The 21,526-nt window shown below is 42.8% G+C and overlaps 2 protein-coding genes across 2 annotated transcripts in view; one reads left to right on the top strand and one right to left on the bottom strand.

Moving 5' to 3' along the window:
* Positions 1 to 6,628, top strand: part of LOC102368499 (olfactory receptor 10A7-like) — a 36,278-nt gene extending 29,650 nt beyond the window's left edge. The window contains 3 exon segments of the mRNA XM_014527497.2: positions 3,646 to 3,770; positions 5,644 to 6,296; positions 6,299 to 6,628. Of these exon segments, the coding sequence (XP_014382983.2) occupies positions 3,646 to 3,770; positions 5,644 to 6,296; positions 6,299 to 6,628 (1,108 nt within the window).
* Positions 6,629 to 12,324: 5,696 nt separating this feature from the next.
* LOC102367752 (olfactory receptor 10A2-like) lies at positions 12,325 to 19,195 on the bottom strand. Its single transcript, XM_006038961.3, has 2 exons — positions 19,146 to 19,195; positions 12,325 to 13,935 (listed from the first exon to the last, which is right to left on the bottom strand). The coding sequence occupies exon 2, from the start codon at positions 13,913 to 13,915 to the stop codon at positions 12,980 to 12,982; it is 936 nt and encodes a 311-aa protein (XP_006039023.3). The 5' UTR covers positions 13,916 to 13,935; positions 19,146 to 19,195; the 3' UTR covers positions 12,325 to 12,979.
* Between the last annotated feature and the right edge of the window lie 2,331 nt (positions 19,196 to 21,526).

The following is a 21,526-nucleotide window of genomic DNA, read 5'->3' as shown; positions in this document are numbered from 1 at the left end:
TCATTGTGTTCTTGGTTGGCACAGACAGCCTCCTCTACACCCCCATGTATTACTTCTTTGCCAACCTGTCCCTTCTGAAGGTTTTCTACTCCTTCAGTGTCCAGCCCCAACTGCTGTTTCACCTCAGGGAAGAGGGAAGAGGGGAGTGAGCCGCTGTGGGCCCTCTTTGCTCAGCTGAGCTGAGGGGAGTTTGACTGTGCATTAATTAGCAGAGTCCTACTTGAGTTTCTTCTGGGTGGTTCCAGGCTACAAGGAGCATGTAGATATATTACCAAGAGGCAAAGCTCCCCCAAGGTCTGTGCAGAGCCCTAACTGAGACCAATACCCAGGTGATAGCAGCATTACCCAAGGCCTACAAGGTTTGCTCCAGGAAGTGGGGCGGCCAGATTTAGGTGCCCCAAAGGAGAGACCCAAAGCATGGTTTTGGACCTGGGACAGTGATGTCGATAGCTTGGCACAGTAGCGCCCCTTATTGTCATGCCACGTGGACCAACACTTTCTGTGTCTGTTGAATGTATATTGACAAGTGACACAGGAGAACTGAGGTTTCAAGAGAACTGGTGGTGAAGAAAGTAAGGCAGTGCCATATAAGATGGGGTGCACTAGCACCAGCAAACTGGAGAAGGCTGAGTATTGGGCATGTCTGAGTTTTATTGTTTTCTGAAAGCAAGTCAAGGATCTAAATGTTTGCCTGTCTAGTTCACCAGGCTTTCTTTGTATCTGTTCAAACACAAAAACACATTTGTGCTGTTAGGAATGTGGGGCCATAAGTTACAAAATTCCTTCTGTGCAAAAGAGGTAACAAGGACTGTATCTAGAAGTGTTTTTAAAACTGCGGTCTGGGCATCTATTCTGCCGAAGGAAGAGAGTTTTAAGCAGGTAGCGGATCATGTGAGGAAGCCTGCTTTCTGCCTCCAAGACTGATCAGTGCAATGTTCCCAATGATTCAATAATGTAAAATATACAAACCACAGTAGAAGCAAGGGCTCCAGGCCAAGCACCCCCCCCCGGAGCCATAGTATCCGTCTCTTTTGCTTTATTTCGGTCTCCCAAGCCCAAGATTCTTTCCCTTTTGACTGCTTCATGTCCTAGTCTCAGTTCAGTTTTGCCTGGCCTACGGTCTGGTTTCGGCATTTAGGTTGCTGTCCTTCAATGTCATAGTTCAAATCATCTTGGAAAAAGTGAGCCTGAGATTTGAATTCCTGAAGCCTCTCTTGTCCTGCTTATATGCTACAAGCAATAGACTGCTGAGTAAAATGTGCAAAGATTACTCGCTAGTGGCAAAGAGTTTTTAGTTATTGGTTTTGGCTGTCTCTAATACTGGGGATTATGCTGTCCTTCTGTGTGTCATGTACATCCAGGCCCTCAGATAGTACTGCATCTGCCCACCTGACTACCCTTACTTCTGCTTTTATACAACAAGGCCACTTCAATAGAGAAACAGATTGTGCATTTGAGAGACCTAGTCCCTTCATGGGACCTACATGAGTGAAACTAAACAGCAACTAGACACCAGAATAAATTCTTACAGAAGAAAATCTAAAGGACAGAGACATACACACACCATTAGGAGCACATGTCTCACAGAACAACCATTCCTTCTTTGACCCCATTATCCTCACGCCCAAGAGAATTTTCCCTAAAGCTTTTAAAAATGATGATTTGGGAAGAAAAAATCATAAGCTGGCTAGACACTAAGAACTAAGGACTAAACATTGATATTGGGTTGATGGCACATTATATTCTATCCAGCTCCTGAATTCTTAGCTGCGAATGACCCCTTTTTTTGATAGGCTTCAACTTCCAAGTAATCAGCTTTTTACCTTCTGCTTATTTGTGTCTAATACCTGTGAACATTCTTCTCAGCCCCTCCTCTGGGCGAAGTATGGGTATTTGGGGATGTTAGGGGGACATTAAATTAATTCAAAACAGCTGCTCAATATCAAGTAAGTCAGGATGGGGGTGACTAGCCAGGTGGTTGGAGGTCCAGCAGGCTGCAGGAAATCACGGGACTGCAAGGGGAGAAGGAACAGGCAACACCGGTGGGTGAGGTAGGGACAGGTGTGACCCATGGGTTGGTGAGGCAGCTGTGACCTATGAGGGTAGGGGGAGTAGCAGCTCACTGTCACTGGGCACATCATTTACTGTGGAGCAGGCTCATTCTCTAGTTAGCAAACATTTTGCATCTACACATGCGGCCCTATTAGGCTGCAGGAAATGAATTAACTTCAGAGCAGGGTAGTATTTGTAAACACAAGTACGACCCTGCTGCAGAGTTTTTTAGTGTGCTGCAGAGCACATATAGACACTGACTAAGCTGGCTGCCTTCCCTGCACTGGAGCCCTGCACGGGAGCACACTCGAGCCCCAGCCAGCCCCTCCGCAGCACAATGAACCGGGTCAGAGTAGCCCAAGGCTGGTAGACTGCCCCCTCAGCATCCCTGCCAGATGCGGCTACTCCGACCCAGCTCAATGTGCTACAATCTCAGGCACGTGTTCAAATGGTGCTCACAGGACCAATAAACTCCGGCACACTATGCACAGCAGTTTTGTGCTGCATGCCAATAGCATACGTACATACACCCACTGACTCATCCGTTTTAGTAAACTAAAATCTAAAACTGCAGGATGATGGCTGGACAGGCCATGGAGTATGTAATGTAAAGAAGTTTTCAGTCTCTGAAAATGGATGAGGGCCCACTAGCTCTGTCTAGTCCTGCATCTTCTCTGTGCACAAAAACTCCAACTACTGGAGCTGTCAGTTTATTACTTTCCTTAAGCATTAAGTTGGAGAAAGCAAACAGAAGAGAACCCAGGCTGCTTTGTTGTGCAACTTCCTTAGGGGACCTGGCAGCGGCTCCCTTTGGCCCCCAGTCCCCTCTGAATCTCAAGAAGTTTTAAAAAGACCTTTTCAGTCCCAACCCTATTAGATAGTATTTGCAACATAAAGAAAGGGAAGAGAGACATGTTAAATCTGATTAGTTAGAGACATGATGCGAAACATATTAGTGGGTTTTTGTGCCTGGTATTCAGATTTGATAAATTTATGGAAGGGATTTACATGATTACATTGCCTCTAATACAAGGAGCCAGTGTTCAGAAACCCAGGAGGTCTCTTCAAGTCCCCCACTCCTGTATGTATTGTTACTGGAATGGAAAGAGTTGATATACGTGGGTTTGGGTTAATGTTTTGTGGGTTGGATTAACTGATTATGTCTATGCCAATAGCATTCCCCCGTTAAGAGCAGGAATTAGCAGGTATTTCTGTGGAAACCTAAAATGTCATTACTTTATCATACAGCAAGGCTAGCTCAAATACAGTGTGTGGACTTAAATTAGGAGAAATTATTTGGTCTTTCAAGTATTCTTTTGTGTAAAACTATTAATCTAGAGTGTAAATCTCTTTGAGGCAGGGTCTGCCTCTTATAAATAGTGTGTGCTTTGTCTACTTTCAATGTCTAAGTCAATGTGGAACCAATATCAAATAGGTACAGCAGATGCTAGGTTCATGAAAAAAGAAAAGCATAAAATATTACTTTTATTTATTTTTCACGAATAAACTAGGAGGGAAGGCATCAGATGAATTCCCATATTCCTCTAAAACAGAGAATCACTTTTATTTGTTCCATTATTTTATTGGATTTAGTATGTTTCAGAGAGATGTTTCAGATGCAAAGCTGGGCTCTCACAGAAGACTTAAGACATCCCTGGTTTTTGACGAAGGATTTTATGCAGTGAAATTCAAGAATTTGACTCTAAAGGAAAGGGTTGGTAAGAAAATGCAAGTATATAAACAGTGCATCAGTTTGGGATTGAATTTTTAAATCAACACAGAGAAAGCAGTACTGGAACTGCCTTCCAACAGAGGCAAAAATTTCATGAGTATTAGGAAGGTGTGTGATAAGGAAACTTCATATAGGAAAGCGCGTGATAAGGAAGGTGCTTATTAAACGACTGGTATACCATATAGTTGCCCGGACTCAGTGGTACTAAGGGGTCTATTATGGTTCTTGCTTCTGTAATATGTATAAAATTAAGAATAGGGTGGAAGAGGGAAAGCAAAAGGAAGAGAAAAACTATTCTATAAATTGCTTCCGTAGTGTTGTGTATGCACAGAAACTGCAGCTACTCTTGCCTTTGTCCCATTCTCAGAAGCACCTGCAGAAGTAGAGCGTATATCAGGAGCTGCATGATGATGATGTCAATGCATGTTTTCTCTGGCTGACATATTGCTATCCTTCCAAAGAAACCTTGTATTTACTTTCAGTGTAATTTTAATGGGAATAAAGTAGGAATCTAAGCTTGGCATTCTATTTTTATGGTCACGTAAAGGGCATATTTACCACTCTCAAACACAAGGGGAATGTTATTCCTGAATGTATAGCCAGGTGCGCATGGACAAATATGTATGTGTTCAGAATAGGAGCTACAAATGAGGGACAGAACTCCCTTGTTTTGTGACTAGAACAATCACCCAAGGGACAGGTGGTGCTGCGTTATAGGCCTCTGTCATCTACATTTGAAGTTGTGATACCCTGACTTCCCAATATAGCACTCTAGCCACTACACCACAGGTCAGATATTAGGCATCCCTTTCTCTGGTGCTCCTTTGAAGCTGGATTACCTGGGGAGACACAAGAGGAAGGTGAGAGAAATAAAGCAGAGCCAGGGGAAGGAGCAAGACAGAGAGGGTATGACTCAGCGTGGTGGCTACTGGCCTGGACCCATGTTCCCAGCAAGGCACAAGTTTGACCCTTACTGCCCTCCATCCACTTTTTTAGTGACTGTTACTGGCTCAACTTCAAAAGGTTTGCTGGAGAAGGGTGTGGGTTATGTCTGACCTTCAGTGAGGTGCCTGGAGTGCTGTGCTGAGAAGTAAAAGTGGCCTGGTTCAAACCCCTGGAACATTTCAGCATCCTGTGTGAGTGGCCTAGCCTGACCTGTGGTGAGGGTACTGTATTGGGAATCAAGGAAAACCCTGGTGCCACCCCTCTCTAGTTGAGGGGGCACCTAAAACCTAAGACCTCCAGCATTTCAGATGAGTGCCCTAGCAATTGGGCAAAAGAAGGGCCCACTCAGCCCTTTTCTCTTCCTGAGGCTAATCCTAGTAGTCAGCAGTTCTGGCAACACATATGGGCTATGGTCACTACTCAATCAATGCTGCTTTGTAGTTGTCCACACACATAGAACTGCATATCCAGCAAAAAAACCCTGTTTCCAAAAAGGCCAAGTGGACAACCAAAATGTGACCGCTTTGATGACCATAAAATAAGAAAATGCTACCATAATGTGCATTTGTGCAAGGTAGCCAGCTTCATTTAATACATGCTAAATGTGTCCAAATAAGCAGTTAGTGCAGTATAGTTAGTATTTTGTAAATTCACATCCTAGATGGACCTTCCTCAGGCAGAGAAGCCTGTATGATCAGAACTGAGTATGAGATGCCATGTTGATTGGTTGATAAAACAAAACAAAACAAAACTATTAATTGATGAAGAAAGGACTTCCTTAAATTTCACCAAAAAGTGTTAGACAGAACGTATATCTTTCTGGTTTGGTTTCATGACCATGGCTGACTATTCCTGGTAAGTTAGTCATTCATAACAGTGTTCATTGATATTTTTTGTCTCTCTCTTGTTTGCAGATTTCTTAATCTCTTCGGGACACTGCTGCTTGGATGGGATGGGTATGACTAACCAGACTTGTGTGAAGGAGCTAGTGTTGCTGGGATTTTCAGATTTCCAAGAAATGCAGACCCTGCTCTTTGTTCTGGTGTCTATCTCTTATGTGGCAGCCCTCACAGGGAACATGCTAATAGTATTCCTTACTCTAAGGGACCCTGCCCTTCACACCCCCATGTATTTCTTTCTTGGGAATTTATCCTTTTTGGAGGTCTGCTATACATCTGTAATCCTCCCCAAGATGCTGGTGGATCTACTGTCTGGAACCCCAACAATCACTTTAACAGGCTGTGGGGGACAGATGTTTTTCTTCAATATCTTGGCTACTGCAGAATGTTTCCTCCTCTCTGTTATGGCGTACGATCGATATGTTGCCATATGCAAGCCCTTGCAATACACCCTTATTATGAGTCGTAGAATCTGTGCTCAGATGTCTGCCTTTTCATGGAGTTTTGGCATTTTACTGGCTATTTGGCAATTTTATACAATATTCACAAAGCCCTTTTGCGGGTCAAATAAAATCAGCCATTTCTTCTGTGACATTGTTCTTGTGATGCAGTTGCCTTCTGCAGATACCTACACGAATGAAGTTGTTGTTACCACCCTTGCTGTGCCTATTTCCTGCTTATCCTCTTGTCCTATGTCCTTATTATCTCCTCTATTCTCAAGATGCCCTCAGCTGAAGGCAGACACAAAGCCTTCTCTACCTGCTCCTCACACCTCATTGTGGTTTCTCTTTTCTATGGAACAGGAACAGTTGTTTATTTGCAACCTAGTTCAGCCCATACTCAGGGCAATGACCGGTTCTTTGCCCTGATGTATACAGTGATGACACCCGTGTGTAATCCCATTATTTACAGCCTACGGAACACGGAGATTAAAAGTGCCTTCAAAAAATCAATTGGCAGGAAACTGTTCCCTCATATAAGGTCTTTAAAAGGATTCTGATATTGAAACATTCTGAGCTTGGGATAAAATGGGAGTGGAAAATGTTGGATTCTTATTTTGTCTGATATAGAAAACGTATCGTTACTTGCAATGTCCTATAGTTTCTGTTCTCACTCAAGGGAAAATTGTGAATAACTCCATTCTCTTGACACTCACAGCAGTGTCAATGTATGAACCATTTAACTGGAATACTGTGACCAATCCTAGTGCCCATGCACTTACAGAACATGTAGGAAATCTGGAGTGATGTTGCTGATATGGTAGGGATATAAACGTTGAATTTCAGAAGTAAATTGGTGGTTTCAGATTTTGTTTCAAGTCATTATGAAGATCAAAAGAAAGGTTCTGTTTGGTTTGGCTTTCTTTTGGATGACTAGCCATAAAAAAGAGTACCATCCCAGAATTGCTGTTTAACTGGTGACAAAAGCACATCCCTATAAAATGTTAAATCCAGTTACAAGTACCTGCTTTGATCCAGAAAAAAACATGCATTAAATCCTCCATTCCTCATATCAGTATTCTTCCTAGTGAAGCTAAGAGCAAATTTCCTCACCTCCTTCCATCTGTCTGGCCAAAATGTCCTCCTGAATATTATGAAGTCTTCCAGAAAAATAGATATCAACCTCCAAAATGGTTGCTTTTCAATGGATCAGCATTTCTGATTTAAGAGGAAAAAACTAGCCAAGGACTAGCTATAAAACTAGCCAAACTCTAGCTATAAAACACACTAACAAGAGACTGAATCAGCCATTTCTGTTTTTCTTTTTTAAGTGAATGCTGAATAAAGACATGAGAGGAAAGACATGAGAGGACATTTTCACTTAGCAAGCAAATTCATAAGAAGTGATAGCCTCCTTGTTAACTGAGTTCAAAGTTATTAATCCACCTATTAGTTTGTAGAGGGGATACTCGTCAATAATGTGTGACATTGTTTTCACCTCTCCACAAGAGAACAATGTGTTAGAACTTAGGCCCCAATGGTGGAGGTCAGCTGTGCAGGGGCCTTTGCCTGTCCTGAACCTGTTTAGCAGAGACCACTCTTACCATGTTAATTCAAAGGCAGCAAGTTGATAAGTGGGGTTTGTCACAAGAAACTTATTTGTGACTTCCCATGTTTCCCATTCCTTGGTCCAAAGAATATCTTCAGACAGATTTTGATCCAGGAGGTTGCTTCATAAAGGGTTCCATGAGGAAAGGAGGGCTTTGGGTGGATTAAACATATCATTGTAAAATGGTAGGTGAGATCCAGAACAAACGGAAGCCAGGGGAGGGGAGTTGAATGGAGCGTTCCAGTTACGATACACATGGTTGTGTTCAGCTGGGTGTCAACAAGATGTGTTTGTGGTGACCTTTGCCAAACAGGTGCACAGCACTCTGCTACTGCATATGATAGGTAAGAGCTGAGGTCCAGAGCATTGTGGCTACAGATCCCCAGGTTGATCCAGCAAGCATGACTAGCATGTTATTTTGGGATTTGACCTTTGCTGCTGTTTTCTTGAAATGTTCCTGCAAGATCAGGGTTCTGTCTAAAGACACTTCCAAATATGTTATGCATGGATCATGCTTTAGTCTCTGGCTACCCACGTAGATGTTAAGATCTGTTTTGGTGTTGGCATTGTGGAGGTGCAATACACTGGATACAGGACACGGCATGAGCCATCATGTGGTGCAGTAGTCTGCCAGCTTTGTCGCATCTTCATTCAGGTTTTTGTCCAGTGTATGGAAAGATGGAGCTTTAATGGCACAGCTGATATCATCAGTCTAGATGAACTTGCAGGATGGGATTGTTGGTAGATCATTTGTGTATAAGTTGAACAGAGTTGGGGCAAGCACTAAGCCCTGTGGAAGTCCACTTGCCTGTCTCCTCCATGAGCTTGTCCAGTGCCCAAAGTGGACTCTGAATCATTTGTGACTAGAATTGTTTCAATGACTGTACAAACCCAGCTTGGAAGTACTTTTGACAGCTTTAGAAGCACGCCAGTGTGTCATATTGTATCGTGGGCAGCTATGAGGTCCAGTAGCACTACGCTTCAAAATGAATGTGATGTATTCTTTATCACAGAGACTCTTCAAGTTAAGGATGGATGGATGCCTTCCCGACAGATGAACTCTGGTTCCACAGCAATTTCTTGTAAGACACCTGAGAATCACTAGCTGGGGTTCTATTGCTGTTGGACACCACGGTGATTCAACACAAAGCCCACAACTCTCCTCTCCCTACCCTGCCTCCCCCCTCACCAGCATTAAAATATGAAACTGTAATGGAACTTCATTTTAAAAAAAGATTCCAGGTTCTTCCAATTGAAAGCCTTTTATTTCAAGTCTTTCATTTTATGTTAATAGATTCAAGGCAAAATAAAACTCATCTTCACAAAACAGATCAGAAAGGTGACCTTTTAACTTGACCATATGCTTGGTGAAGTATGCCTGTATTTTAAAGTATTATTCCTTTGTATTGCAAACCCTTTCATTAAAGAATGCCATGGTTTTTGTTATGCCTTTGCAGAATGTTAATATTACAAAAAATGCAGGAATCTATTTTGGCCACTTACATGTGGCTATAGGATCAGATTTTAACAGATGATAATCATTTGTTAACAAGAAATATGATGTTAACTAGTGGATAAAATGGGAATTCTTGATGAAGAAAGTATGTCATTAAATTCCCCAGCAAATACTACACACATCATATCTATTTTGATGAGTTTCATGACCATAGCTGACTATTCCGGTTAAGTTATTCACTGTTAAGTTATATGCTGTGCTTTTGCAGAATGTTAATACTATAAATGTGTATAGGAGTTCACTTCAGCCACGTATGAGCTTCAGTGATCTTATTGTGCCCAGGAGTTTTCCAACATCATAGTTCCAGGAAAAAAGTACAGAGGACTAAGAGGGACCCATCATTCTAGTCCAGTTTTATGCAGTTATGGCATGTTCCTAGTTACCCACATAAAGGCTACATAGCTGTGCTACGGGGTGTTGGATTGGAGCCATTATGAATAAGAAAATCACTCATTACAGCAGTCTGAGATGTGAAAGGGGCTGGAACCAACACTACTAATGCGATTTTTGTTTGTTTCCAAAACTGCAGCCTTATAGAGCAGTAAGCATTTCTGATAGGCTTCTTAAACAAAATGATGTGGCTAGAAAGGAGTATGAGTGAATGTTCAGGTAGCAGCGCCCTTTGTACAGATATTGATCATTAAACCAATCATTACCAAGTCGTAAATATATTTTTTTTACTTTACCTCTTTTTATAATTCCAGAATCTAAGGGTGGCACTTAATACCAAACAAGAATTTATTCTCAATATTACTGCTAATATGTTTATAGCCTGATAAGAGTGCGCCCACGACTACGTCAGGTGCTCAAAATGTGTTGGAGCTAGAGTAGTCTGTCCATATTACAATGCTTTGCTATTATAGCATCTTCTTAGCTTGCCCCTGCTGAGCAGCTGTCCCACAGATACTTGTGGCCATTTCTTCAGGCACCTGCCTGAGGAAATGGTCAGAAGTATGATAAAAAAATATGTATTGCAGTTTTAAATCTGACGTGCTTATTGGTCCAAGCTCTGTTTTTATATAGTAGCTGACAGAACACCGGAGACATCCTCCTTATTTATAGCACTGCTTGATGAAGAATCTATATGAATTCCACCTTCACACATTTTATTCTGGCCCTGACATGTGTACACCATCAGGTGCTGAGGCTGCCCAGTCTTTCATGGTAGCAAGTAGCATTGTGTCTTACCTATGGCATCTGCACTTTTAGCCAGCTGTGCTAGGTATTTTCCATGGCCATGAAAGTTACAACACACGGTTATTTGATGCATGAAAGCAAAGAAAAAAATCCTGGAATAGCTGTCTTTCTCCCCAGATATGCACTGGAGGCTGGAGAGGAGGAGGACATCTTGTCCGCAGTGATAGATGATTAGTTTGGGAATTACATGCACACCATAACTAACCAGATCAGAAACATGGAGTTCATCTCAGGGTAGCAGAAATGAAGAGTGCTGTTCTCAAGGGATGATCAGCCATGGTGTGCAAACTTCAGGGTGAACAGGGGATGTGTTTGGAGTCCCAAACTGTGGGGAAAGCAGTGGTGATAGCCATCTGGAAATGTGTAAACCTCAATTGTCTCCAGACCATTGGCAACCTCTTGTATGGGAGGAAGTCAGATGCCAGGAATGGTGTCAGGATGGTCTGTCTGACCATCAAAAACTGGTAGGTGCTTGCCTCTCAAGACCTTTTTGTAATCCCTAAGGATCAAACTCATCTGGCCCTTCTTACTAAGTCAATTTCAATATTTAGCTATTTTACAAGTGTGTATATATATAAAGGTGTTTTCTTATATATAAAAACATGTGTTCTCTCTCCACCCCCTCCATCTCTCCCCACTGAGGCTAAGCTAAGCCCTATTTCCTGAAATTTTTGGCAATTTATGTTCTGCCCCATCTCCATTGAGATATGTGTGATATGTTTCTGGAATGAGAGAGTGTAAGTAGTCACTTTTAAAGTACTCACTGCAATTTTCTAGTAGATCAACCAATAAAGATCATGTGCATAAAGATGTTCAATACTTGTTACTATTCAAAATACCAAGGATAGAGTTCTGTCATGCTTCTAATGTTCCAAATCACATTTTAGTCTCACCTATGAAACACCCTGAAACCTGTATGGGTGACTAAATATATTAAATGTCATAGAGGTGCCTCCCTCTTAATCTGAATAATTATGTGCAGCCTAAATTTACCATCCTGAGCATGCTCAGAAGTGAGACAAGGAACAACTTAGACGCCAGAATCTACTTCACTCCTTTCAGATCTCATTACTCTAGGAAACATGCATATGTTTTAGGTAAGCTCTGAAATGTCTTAATGTGAAAGGAGACTGCATAGTGATGGCTGGATATCAGAATCAGAGCATACAGCAGATATATAGTCCACATCATGCACAGGGGCCTCATAGTTAAATTCCTTGTCCTAGAAAAGAAAGAGCTAAATGCAAAGATTATCTCTCATTGAAATAATTTGAACAGGACAGTGTTTACTCAGTGAGCCCTAGGGAAGGGAGTGAGAAGGGCCCTTTTTACCCTTACTAGTGAAACTGGCTGACAAGGCAGCCCAGAGTGAGCCAGGGGTCTAGAAGGCCATCAAACAAAGGGAAGCTTGTTTCTATGGCATTGCTCCTGGTCCTGAGAGAAAGTCAGTCCTAAGTTCTTATCCCGATGCGGTGACCAAAAATAAAAAGGTGGGGGGTGAAATTCAACCAGAACCTCAGGAGGAGGTTCTACAGGTAGAGGAGTTGCAGCCTGGTACACTCAAGGGTCATGTGCACCAGGGTCTCCGTGTGCTCGCAGAAGGGGCAGGAGATCAGGATGCCCGTGAAGCTTGCCACATACATGCCCGTGGTGACAGCTCCATGGAGGAGCCACCAGCTGAGGTCACCAGTGGATCATGGCATGAGGGCTTCAGAAGCTCCTGACAGTACATAGCCCTGAGCTTTTATATCATTAGGGCCAGCACAGGGCAAGTTTTTATACTGCTTGGGCCAGCACAGGTGCTGGGCCCAAGATCTAGCTCCTCCTGCCTGCAGATCTGAGAGGAGCTGGGCAGAGCATTTTGCCCCAAGAGGCAAAACTTGTCCCAGCACATGCACTGTTGCAAAAATCCAAAGCAAAAATTTGTGCCACTCCTATTTGAACTACTGCAAGTGCCTGTGTGTGTGGACGTGCCCCTGGGGGCTATTACTTTTCTCTCTGTCCATCCTGGGACCTTCTCTCCCAGTCTGCACTGGACTATTTTTGTGACACTCACCACATCTCTCATAGCCTCTCTTTTTGTCTTCAGGTTCCTTCAGCCACACTAGCAACGAAAAGGTTGCAGGCTAAAATCCAACACTCCCAGCTTCTCCTTTGGCACAAGAATAAATTACCTTTGAGAAGAATATCCCACCACATAGCTACTTCCATAATTTCTCACAAATTTGTTTCTCTCCTCTGTTACTGGCTTTCCTCTAGGCCTATTAATGTCACTTTAGTCCAATGTTTAAGGATATTAGCTGTCTAATTACATACATGCTTATACATATATGCAAATTTATTTTATATTATAGCATGATAAATAGGCATCGCAGTATATTACTTGGCTGATTTCAGAGGAGGTCTTTCATAGACAATCTTTCACTTTCTGGGGTAGATCCTTGACTACCTGGTGGTTGAAATAACCCAATATATGACTGAAGTATGCAATATTTATAGACAATGTGTTGATAATATATTTCACATAGGTTATTATAGGCTACAGTTAATTCATCAAACAATATATAAAATAGCTTTGTTTTACACAGTTCAAAGAGATATTTTTCTGCTTAACAGTCTTTTCAATGCTTGCTTTACTTCCTTATTCCTCAGACTGTAGATCAAAGGGTTCAGCACTGGAGACACAAGTGTATAGAATAGGGAAAGCAGTTTGTCATAGCTGAGTGAGTAGAAGGATTTGGGCCTTAGGTAAGTCACAATGCCAGATCCATAAAACAGAGTGACTACGATGAGGTGGGAAGAGCAAGTGGAGAAAGTTTTTCTCCTACTCTCAGCTGATGGTATCTTGAGGATGGTTAGCAGAATACAGGCATAGGACACAAGGATGAGCATGAAGGGCACCATAATGAAGATGATAGTGATGGCATAGTTGATGATTTCATTCCTGTAAGTGTTCACACAGACAAGCTTCAGCAGTGGAGGCACATCACAGAAGAAGTGGTTTATTCTATTCGGGCCACAGAAGGGCAATGTGAATATTGAAGTTGTCTGCCCTACACCAACCAGCACACCCATGAGCCAGGACACAGCTAAAAGCTGGAAGCAAACTCTCTGACTCATTATGGTCATGTAGTGCAGAGGGTGACAGATGGCCACATAGCGGTCATATGCCATGGCAGCAAGCACAAAACACTCTGTGATCCCTAAAAGGGCAAAGAAACTCATCTGCATGGCACAGCCCAGAAAGGAGATCCTGTTCTCTTTGGAAAAGAAACTCAATAGCATATTGGGGATTGTCGAAGAGGTGTAACTGATTTCCACACAGGACAGATTTCTGAGGAAGAAATACATGGGGGAGTGAAGGACAGGGTCTACCAGGGTGATCACAATGATCAGGATGTTTCCCCCTAAGTCAATGATGAACATAAGCAGGACTAGGAAGAAAAGGGTGGCTTGGACTTCGAAGATGTTTGAGAGAGGCTCAAAGAAGAAGTGTGTCACAACTGAGCGGTTCTCACCAGCCATTTCCCATTCTTGCTTTCCATCTGTAGAGACAATAAAATCATCGTGAACTAATAAAGTAGATGAACTGCCACAGGCGAACTAGGACTTTGAAAAGCAGGGTGCAGGGGGTGTGGTGCATTGTGACATAACACAAAACATACTTTTTTTTCTGAGATTAAAAGGAAACAAAAAGATTTATTACCATGCTGGAGGCCAAGGGCTATAGCTGTTACTTCCAGCCTGGCGATAGACAGTGTTGCTCCCTGCACCCCAGCAGAAATCACCTAAACACTCCATCATGGCCCCAGACTGCTCTTCAATGCTCTTTATGCATTGTCCCTGCCTCCACTGTTATTCCACATATCTGCACAATCAGCACCACCTCATCGTGCCCCTAACCCATAAAAACCCACCATCTCATGCTGCACTGAGTACTACCCTGCCCCTTCACTGCCCTCACAGACCCACTGTACCCTGCACAGATTGATCCCCATCATGCCTCACCCCTTTGGACTCTCACGATCTCCCTCACACCCTCCCCTGCCCCTCTGAAGGTTTGAACTTCACTGTGGCCCCTCACACCCGCTGTGACTCACGCAATCCCACTTCCTCTCAAGACCCCATTTTACCCCATCCCTCTCCAACCCAAATCCCCATCTACCCCTCACTTCTCACCCCATAATAAAACAACCATTCCTCACCTCTCTACTCCACAGCCCTCCCTCCCTGCAAATACACCCTGGTGACTGTTCTAGCCCCTCATGTTCCCTGGGAACACATTTCTTTACTCAGGGAGGTTGACCCTTTTCATCCACCTATGTCTGACTATATGTCTTGTTGCACCACCAAATCCCCATCTACCCCTCACTTCTCACCCCATAATAAAACAACCATTCCTCACCTCTCTACTCCACAGCCCTCCCTCCCTGCAAATACACCCTGGTGACTGTTCTAGCCCCTCATGTTCCCTGGGAACACATTTCTTTACTCAGGGAGGTTGACCCTTTTCATCCACCTATGTCTGACTATATGTCTTGTTGCACCACTGGTTCAACCTCTTGCAGCATCCATCCTCTCCTGCAAGGAAGAACTCAGGAAAAGGTCACTGCAGCAACTTAACTGTTTGCTTCAACTTTGCAATCCCTCCTGCCACTGCACAGCTCAGCCTGCCTTCAGTCCTGCCTCTACCTTTCCTGTCTCTGACTTGCTGTGGTTTTGAATCACTTAGGAACAAGGTCTCCTACTACAGGTTCTTAGATATCAGGACACCTTTACTGGACACACTGGGAGTGAGTAGCGAAACATTACCAAGAGTAGGTAATAGACTGAATAGTTGTAGGAGAAAGAATAGTTTGATTAGAGGAAGATTAAGAAAGAGCCCACACAAAATGGATAATAAAGAGACATGAAGTCAATTGACACCTTCAGTTCCATCTGAATAGAAAGGCTGTTGTCCCTGTTGAGTAGTTTGTTTTAAACATCCGTTGGAGCAGGACTGCACCAGTAACCGCCCCCCACCTCTGGATCAAACATCACACCCTTTGGGGTCTACTCTTCCCACTTAGTTCAAAAGGATAATTCTAACATGCATTAACAAGGATCACACAGGCCCATTTAATCACAACAGCAGTATCTACAAAAACCTTTATTCAAAGGAAGATGAAATCCCAGCCAAGATTTCCAGAAGGATATTCTATTCAATTAATCATTTCAGCTAATGATAAATATATATATATATATATATATATATATATTCCCTTTGCCATTTTAATATTTTTCTTCTACCCTACTATGCTTTACACCAGTGGAACGCAGATGTTATTAAAGAAATTGCTCCTAATTTTGCTGTCTCACAGTGAAAGTAGGATCAGACTTTTTCTTCATCCACACATTCTTATGCTTTAACTATCTACTACCTACTCTCTGTCTCTCTCTAATAGTACACACCAGATATCACATTAATAAAACATCTTGAGGGATTTGGCTCAGAAAATTTAAGTGCAGTTTAAAGTATAAGTAGATTTGAAAATCCCAGCTCTTAATAATAATCCCTGTATAATTCCTTAGAACAGTGTTATGCTAAGAAAAGAGTATCACTCATTAGGAAATAATTCTGTTACACTCTTTTCAAGTGTGTGCATTTTTTTTTTTATGAATAATAAATTAATCAAAGTTATTTGACCTCAGAATCAGGCAATCATTTCACTGATGGATGTGTTCCTACACTGCTCTGCACTCACAATGTCAATGTATTATTGACAGAAGAAGGTGAATGGCAATATAAATAAAATGAAAGGAAAATCAACGCTACATTTTTAAATATATGAATGAATATCTGATTATACTAAAACATACCTGTTGCTGGAAGATTACATTCAGTAATTCTGAAGAAGCCAATATTCAATGCACAAACATTTTAGTTCTTGTGTGTGTCCTGTGGGACCAGCTCTCTCATGAATCCTTGTAAGTGCATGACACAATAATATTTTAAATTTTCTCTCTTATTCCCTAACCTCTAAACAAGGGCATATGGAAAATTGTCCACTGAAGTGGGAAATTGGGTTTTCAATTGTATCATTTTTTAAATGTTCTGTTTTGGAAATTGGAATGACATTTAGCTCTAAAATACTGCAGTTTCTAGTAATTTTCAGGTTTTTACTTGTTCAATGTTCAAAATTCTCCATTGTTTATTCATACTCATATATTTAAAAATCTTCATATGTTCATGATAGAAATATTATTTTAATTATAATTATTAATATTATTTTAATTATTTTTCTTCAATTCCCTGCCCCACACCCTCAACACACTTGCATGGAAACAAAGAAACAAAAAAAAAATTGCAGAACAATATTTGAGCAATTCCTTTCATCTGAAAATATTTACATAAATTCTGCTCTCAGACTGGTGTAATTAGTGAAGAAATCTGCTGAGGTCAGTGTACCACAGCAGGCCTCAGGAACCCTTTTGTTATTAAGGTTTTGAGCACAGATATTATAGTATTTCTACAGAATAGTGTGACAGCTGAAATTATGTCTGTGTGATAAAGGTGCTTGCTGAAGACTCTATGAAGATTAGACCAAGTGTTTTTTCTGTATTTGTTTAGATATTAAGCTTTATGCTGTTGCTAAGAGCCTAATTAAAGTTTAAGATGTATTAAGGCCTTGTATTAAGTAAAGCCTAGTAAATTTAGCAAGGCATTGAAGTAGTAAGGCCCTGTGGCATAGTTAAAATTAACCTTATTAAAAGGAATGCAAGGCTTGTACTACTATTGGTCAGTCTAAAGACAGCTGAAGTAAAAAGAATCTGAGTGGCTGTAAGTTATCAGTACCATTCAGAAGCTATAATTTGGCTGAAACATCCAGAAATCATTCAGAAGGAAGATACAGCTCTGTGAAAAGGATTAGCTAGCTCTTGACCTGCATCACTGGGCCCGTGGGTCTCAAGGAGCCCAAGGACTGAATACAGGGTCATTCCAGATACCTCGCAGACAGCACTGATCAGGGAAGCCTGACTTCACCGAGCTGTGTGGAAAGAGAAACCTGTTGTACATCAGAAATCAGAGGGGATTGCCAATAAGTTGCCAACACAAATTATTCTTGTCTGTCAGTCATTGTTTGTCTTGTTACTATGTGTAGATGTGTTTTTGTTAAGTCAATAAACCTTTCTTACCTTTCTACCCCTGACCATACTCTCAATCCCAAATCCTCTGCAGGCAGCTGAGACAAATAGGCCAAAATAAATTTTATCATTCCCAACTTACAATGAGGTTGTTTATGGTGAGGCCTTCAAATAGTTTTGATGTACCACTGCTCCCACTGGCTTCAACGAATGTAGTTTCTTAGGGCAAAATGGGTATGTCTGCACAAGACTTTTGAACACATTAGACTAAATATATGAATTAGTGTGGTGGGCAGAGTCTGTGCTAATGCTCTAATGCACAGTAGATTTAGTCTAACACATGTTAACATCACTAAAAAGTATACATCTGTGCTAAAGTGCAGTAGCACCAATTACTGAATTACTGTGCATTAAATGTAATGTGTTCTAACTATGGTGCATTAATAAATGTGTAGACGCACCCAGTATAGGAGTATAATTAAAGGAACTTAAAGACCCAATAGGGACTTAAGCAGAACTGAAGCAACAGCATTCCAGATAGAGATTTTCAGAAATCTGACAAATTTCACCAGCAAATCCCTAAAACTTTGTAACTTCATGTGTCCAGAGGTTCTGTCACTTTGCCTGAATTGAGCATTTTAATGCTTCTCTAATCCCTAAAGACAGTTAAGTTTTACAGACTAGCTGTTCCTGATCATAAGTCCTCTTTTGGGCCTGATCAAATAGGCATGCTCAGAGCACACTTACCAACCAGTTACAGAATAATATATTAATTTTGGCACTTACAACTACTATCATTCAAAAATAACAATGAGAGTAGTGCTAGACTTTTGTTTTATTGCCAAGTAGCTAAAGCACTCATCCAATCAATGGGATTCATGGGTCCAATAGGAAACTGGTCATATAAAATGAGGCTCCTACAAAAGTTGATCGAATTATAAATCAGAAGCATGCAAAACAGCTAGTATTCACTTGGGATTCAGATTCAGCCAGTTCAGGGGACAGTGATTCAATTTGGCGATTTGAATCACTGTTCCGATTCGATTCTGCTGAATCTGGTTTGGAGATATGGCAGCGGACGAATCTCTAAAATCAGCCAAACCAGGCCCATCCCCCGCCCACTCTCCCAGCCCAGCAATAGCTGCCCTGTCCAGCCCAGCTAGGCAAATATTCTGAAGAGTCATTTGAGTAAGACTGAAACTTCCTCTGTAGACGGCAGTGAAATTCATGTTCCGTGAACAATCCAAGTCTGTCTATTTAGGATTCCAAAAAAAGTTGTTTGCTGCTCACTGGGTGGGGATCGAAGTCATTCCCTTTCATTTCACATCAAGAGCCATTTCTCCTTTTTGTTGTAACAATTACAAACAAGTGGTCATCTCAAGTTTCCTGACAGGCATTCTTTTTCTGTATCACGTTAACTCAGTCCTTCAGAGCAAAGGCAAATATAGAATGTTATCTTCTTGTTGCAAAACTTTTTACCAGTTGCCCTAATGGGCAATCTGTATGAAATGCTTGCCTCACCAGTGCTACATCACATACTCCGAGTCTAGCTAGAAGTATGAAGACTCTGTCACACATACAAGTTGTGTCACTAACTGCTTCCATCACATTTTTTTTGCATTATACTCACACAGACACACATGTATACTGGTAGATCCAGAATGTTGTTGCTGGGCCTTCAGCATCAGAACTGCCCTGTTTATATGGGCAGCTCTGTATCTAAAATGGCTACCCTAATCAAGCACCTGTCAGCTGCTGCCCTCTGACCCTTAAAGTGCCAGGCACAAACAGTGCCCTGTCACACATGGGTATGCTGCTCCCAGGGACCAGGCTACTTTAAAGACACCCTGGATCTTCCTGCACTGAGACTGAAGTGTAGCCCTTCCCTTTTTCAATGATTCTCTTATCTTTTCTGATCAGAAATCATCATCCTTGGAGCGAGCTCAGAACCACTCACATGACAACTTTCCAAAGTCCCTGAATTTGGCAAAATATCTTTTAAACAGAAATGTTCTGGCCTCTTCTGATTTTTATGTAACCTTGGGCATGACACTACATGCACCCTCACCTAAACAGTGGGTTCCTGGGGTAGCCAGTAGCCAGTAGCCCTGCCCAGCCCCCCTGGGAAGCTGCTGCAGGGGCCCTGAGCAGGGAGCGTCCCCTTACAATCAAACACACTTGCAGACAGTTCTAAAACTATTTACAAGATTTAATTATTTACAAATTAACAAGTAACCAATAAATAAACACATGGATATACCAACTAATAAACCCTCCAGAACTTATTTATACAGTCTCTCACTTGCACACAGTGTACTGGGGATCCTGTGTGCCCTGCCTCTGGCAGGGTGTCTCAGGGAGCAGAACTGTCTGGGTCCCTGCTCAGGGTATGTGGGCGCTCCCTGGTGATGGTGTGTCTCTCTGTGCTCCCGAGGTTTCTGGGTAGCAGGTAGTGGCTCCTCTTCTGCAGTCCCTGTAAGACAGCCTCCCCCTGCCTCTGACCCCATTTCCCTAGCTCAGCAGGGACCAGAGTCTGGGCTGCAGGCTGTAGCAGTTCTCCTAACCCATACAGCCTCACAGCCCCAGCACAGCCCCGGCTCATAGTGTGGGGTGTAAGCAGGAGGAACTGTGCCTCCTGTTTGCAAGTAACAACCCAGACTTAGTAGGGCTCACAGAAACCTGGTGGGATCCTACCTACGACCGGGCGGTGGGCATTCAGGGGTACACCCTATATAGAAGCGCCAGGACAGAGAGGAAAGGTCAGGGAGGGGGTGTTGCGCTCTATGTCAAAGAGCACCTCACATCATCAAGGATTAGCTTTGGGTTAGAGGAGGGTTGGGCAGAGACACTATGGGTCAAACTACAAGTGGGGCATGGCAAAAGGGACCTTATGGTGGGTGTCTACTACAGACCACCCAACCAGGGGGAAGAGCTAGACCAGGACTTCACCAGTCAGCTTATGGAGGTGGTTAGGTCAAAGGATGTTATGTCATGGGTGACCTAAACTACCCAGACATTTGCTGGGAGGAGCAGACAGCCAGGTCTTGCCGCTCGCATAGGTTCCTGGCTGTATTACAGGACCTTCACCTTATCCAGGAAGTGCATAGCCCCACTAGGGGTAATGCCTTGCTGGACCTGGTCCTGGCCACAGGGGATGATCTAGTGACGGGACTGCAGGTCCTTGACCACCTGGGCAGTAGCGATCATCACCTGATGGATTTCATTATCCAACACAGGGTGTCCAGGGCTCACACCAAGGCTAAAGCCCTTGACTTCAGAAGGGCCAACTTCAATGAGCTTAGGAGACGAGTGGGGGAGGCACTAAGGGCCCAGATGGCAGAGGAGACTGGTGTCCACGAGGGATGGTCGTACCTTAAGGGGGCGATCCTCCAGGCCCAAAGGATAACAGTCCCTGAGAGAAGCAAGTGGGGTAAGAGTGCTCAGAAACTCCCTTGGCTCAGCAAGGGCATACAGGGATGTCTGACGACTAAAAGCGGTGCATACCACCAGTGGAAGGGAGGAGCTATCACCAAGGAATAGTACTCCTCCTCGGCCTGGGTATGTAGGAGGGCTATTAGGAAGGCCAAGGCAGAGATGTAACTCAGGCTAGCATCCAGGATTAAGGACAACAAAAAGTCCTTTTTCAAGTACATTGGGAGCAAGAAGAGGGCATGAGGCAATGTATGGCCCCTGCAAGACACAAACAGTAATCTGGTGGCCATGCCAGACAAGAAACCTGATATTTTTAACAGTTTCTTTGCCTCTGTTTTCCTGAACAGGGACCAGGATATCCCACCTACCACAGGTAGGGACAATCTTGGGGATAGCTTTATCAAGCCTTCAGTCAATACAGATGTAGTTAGGGATCTTCTGGAAGGGCTAGACATTTTTAAATCTGCAGGTCCAGATGCCCTCCACCCAATGGTGTTGAGGGAGCTGGCAGGGGTCATCGCAGAGCCCTTGGCCCAGCTGTATGAGCATTCGTGGTCATCTGGCCAGGTGCTGGGGGAT

The sequence above is a fragment of the Alligator sinensis genome, unplaced genomic scaffold, assembly GCF_000455745.1.
Source record: "Alligator sinensis unplaced genomic scaffold, ASM45574v1 scaffold1247_1, whole genome shotgun sequence".
In the NCBI taxonomy this organism is placed as follows: Eukaryota; Metazoa; Chordata; order Crocodylia; family Alligatoridae; genus Alligator; species Alligator sinensis.
The sequence above is the reverse complement of the archived record's forward strand: the minus strand, read 5'-3'. Positions and strand labels throughout refer to the sequence as shown.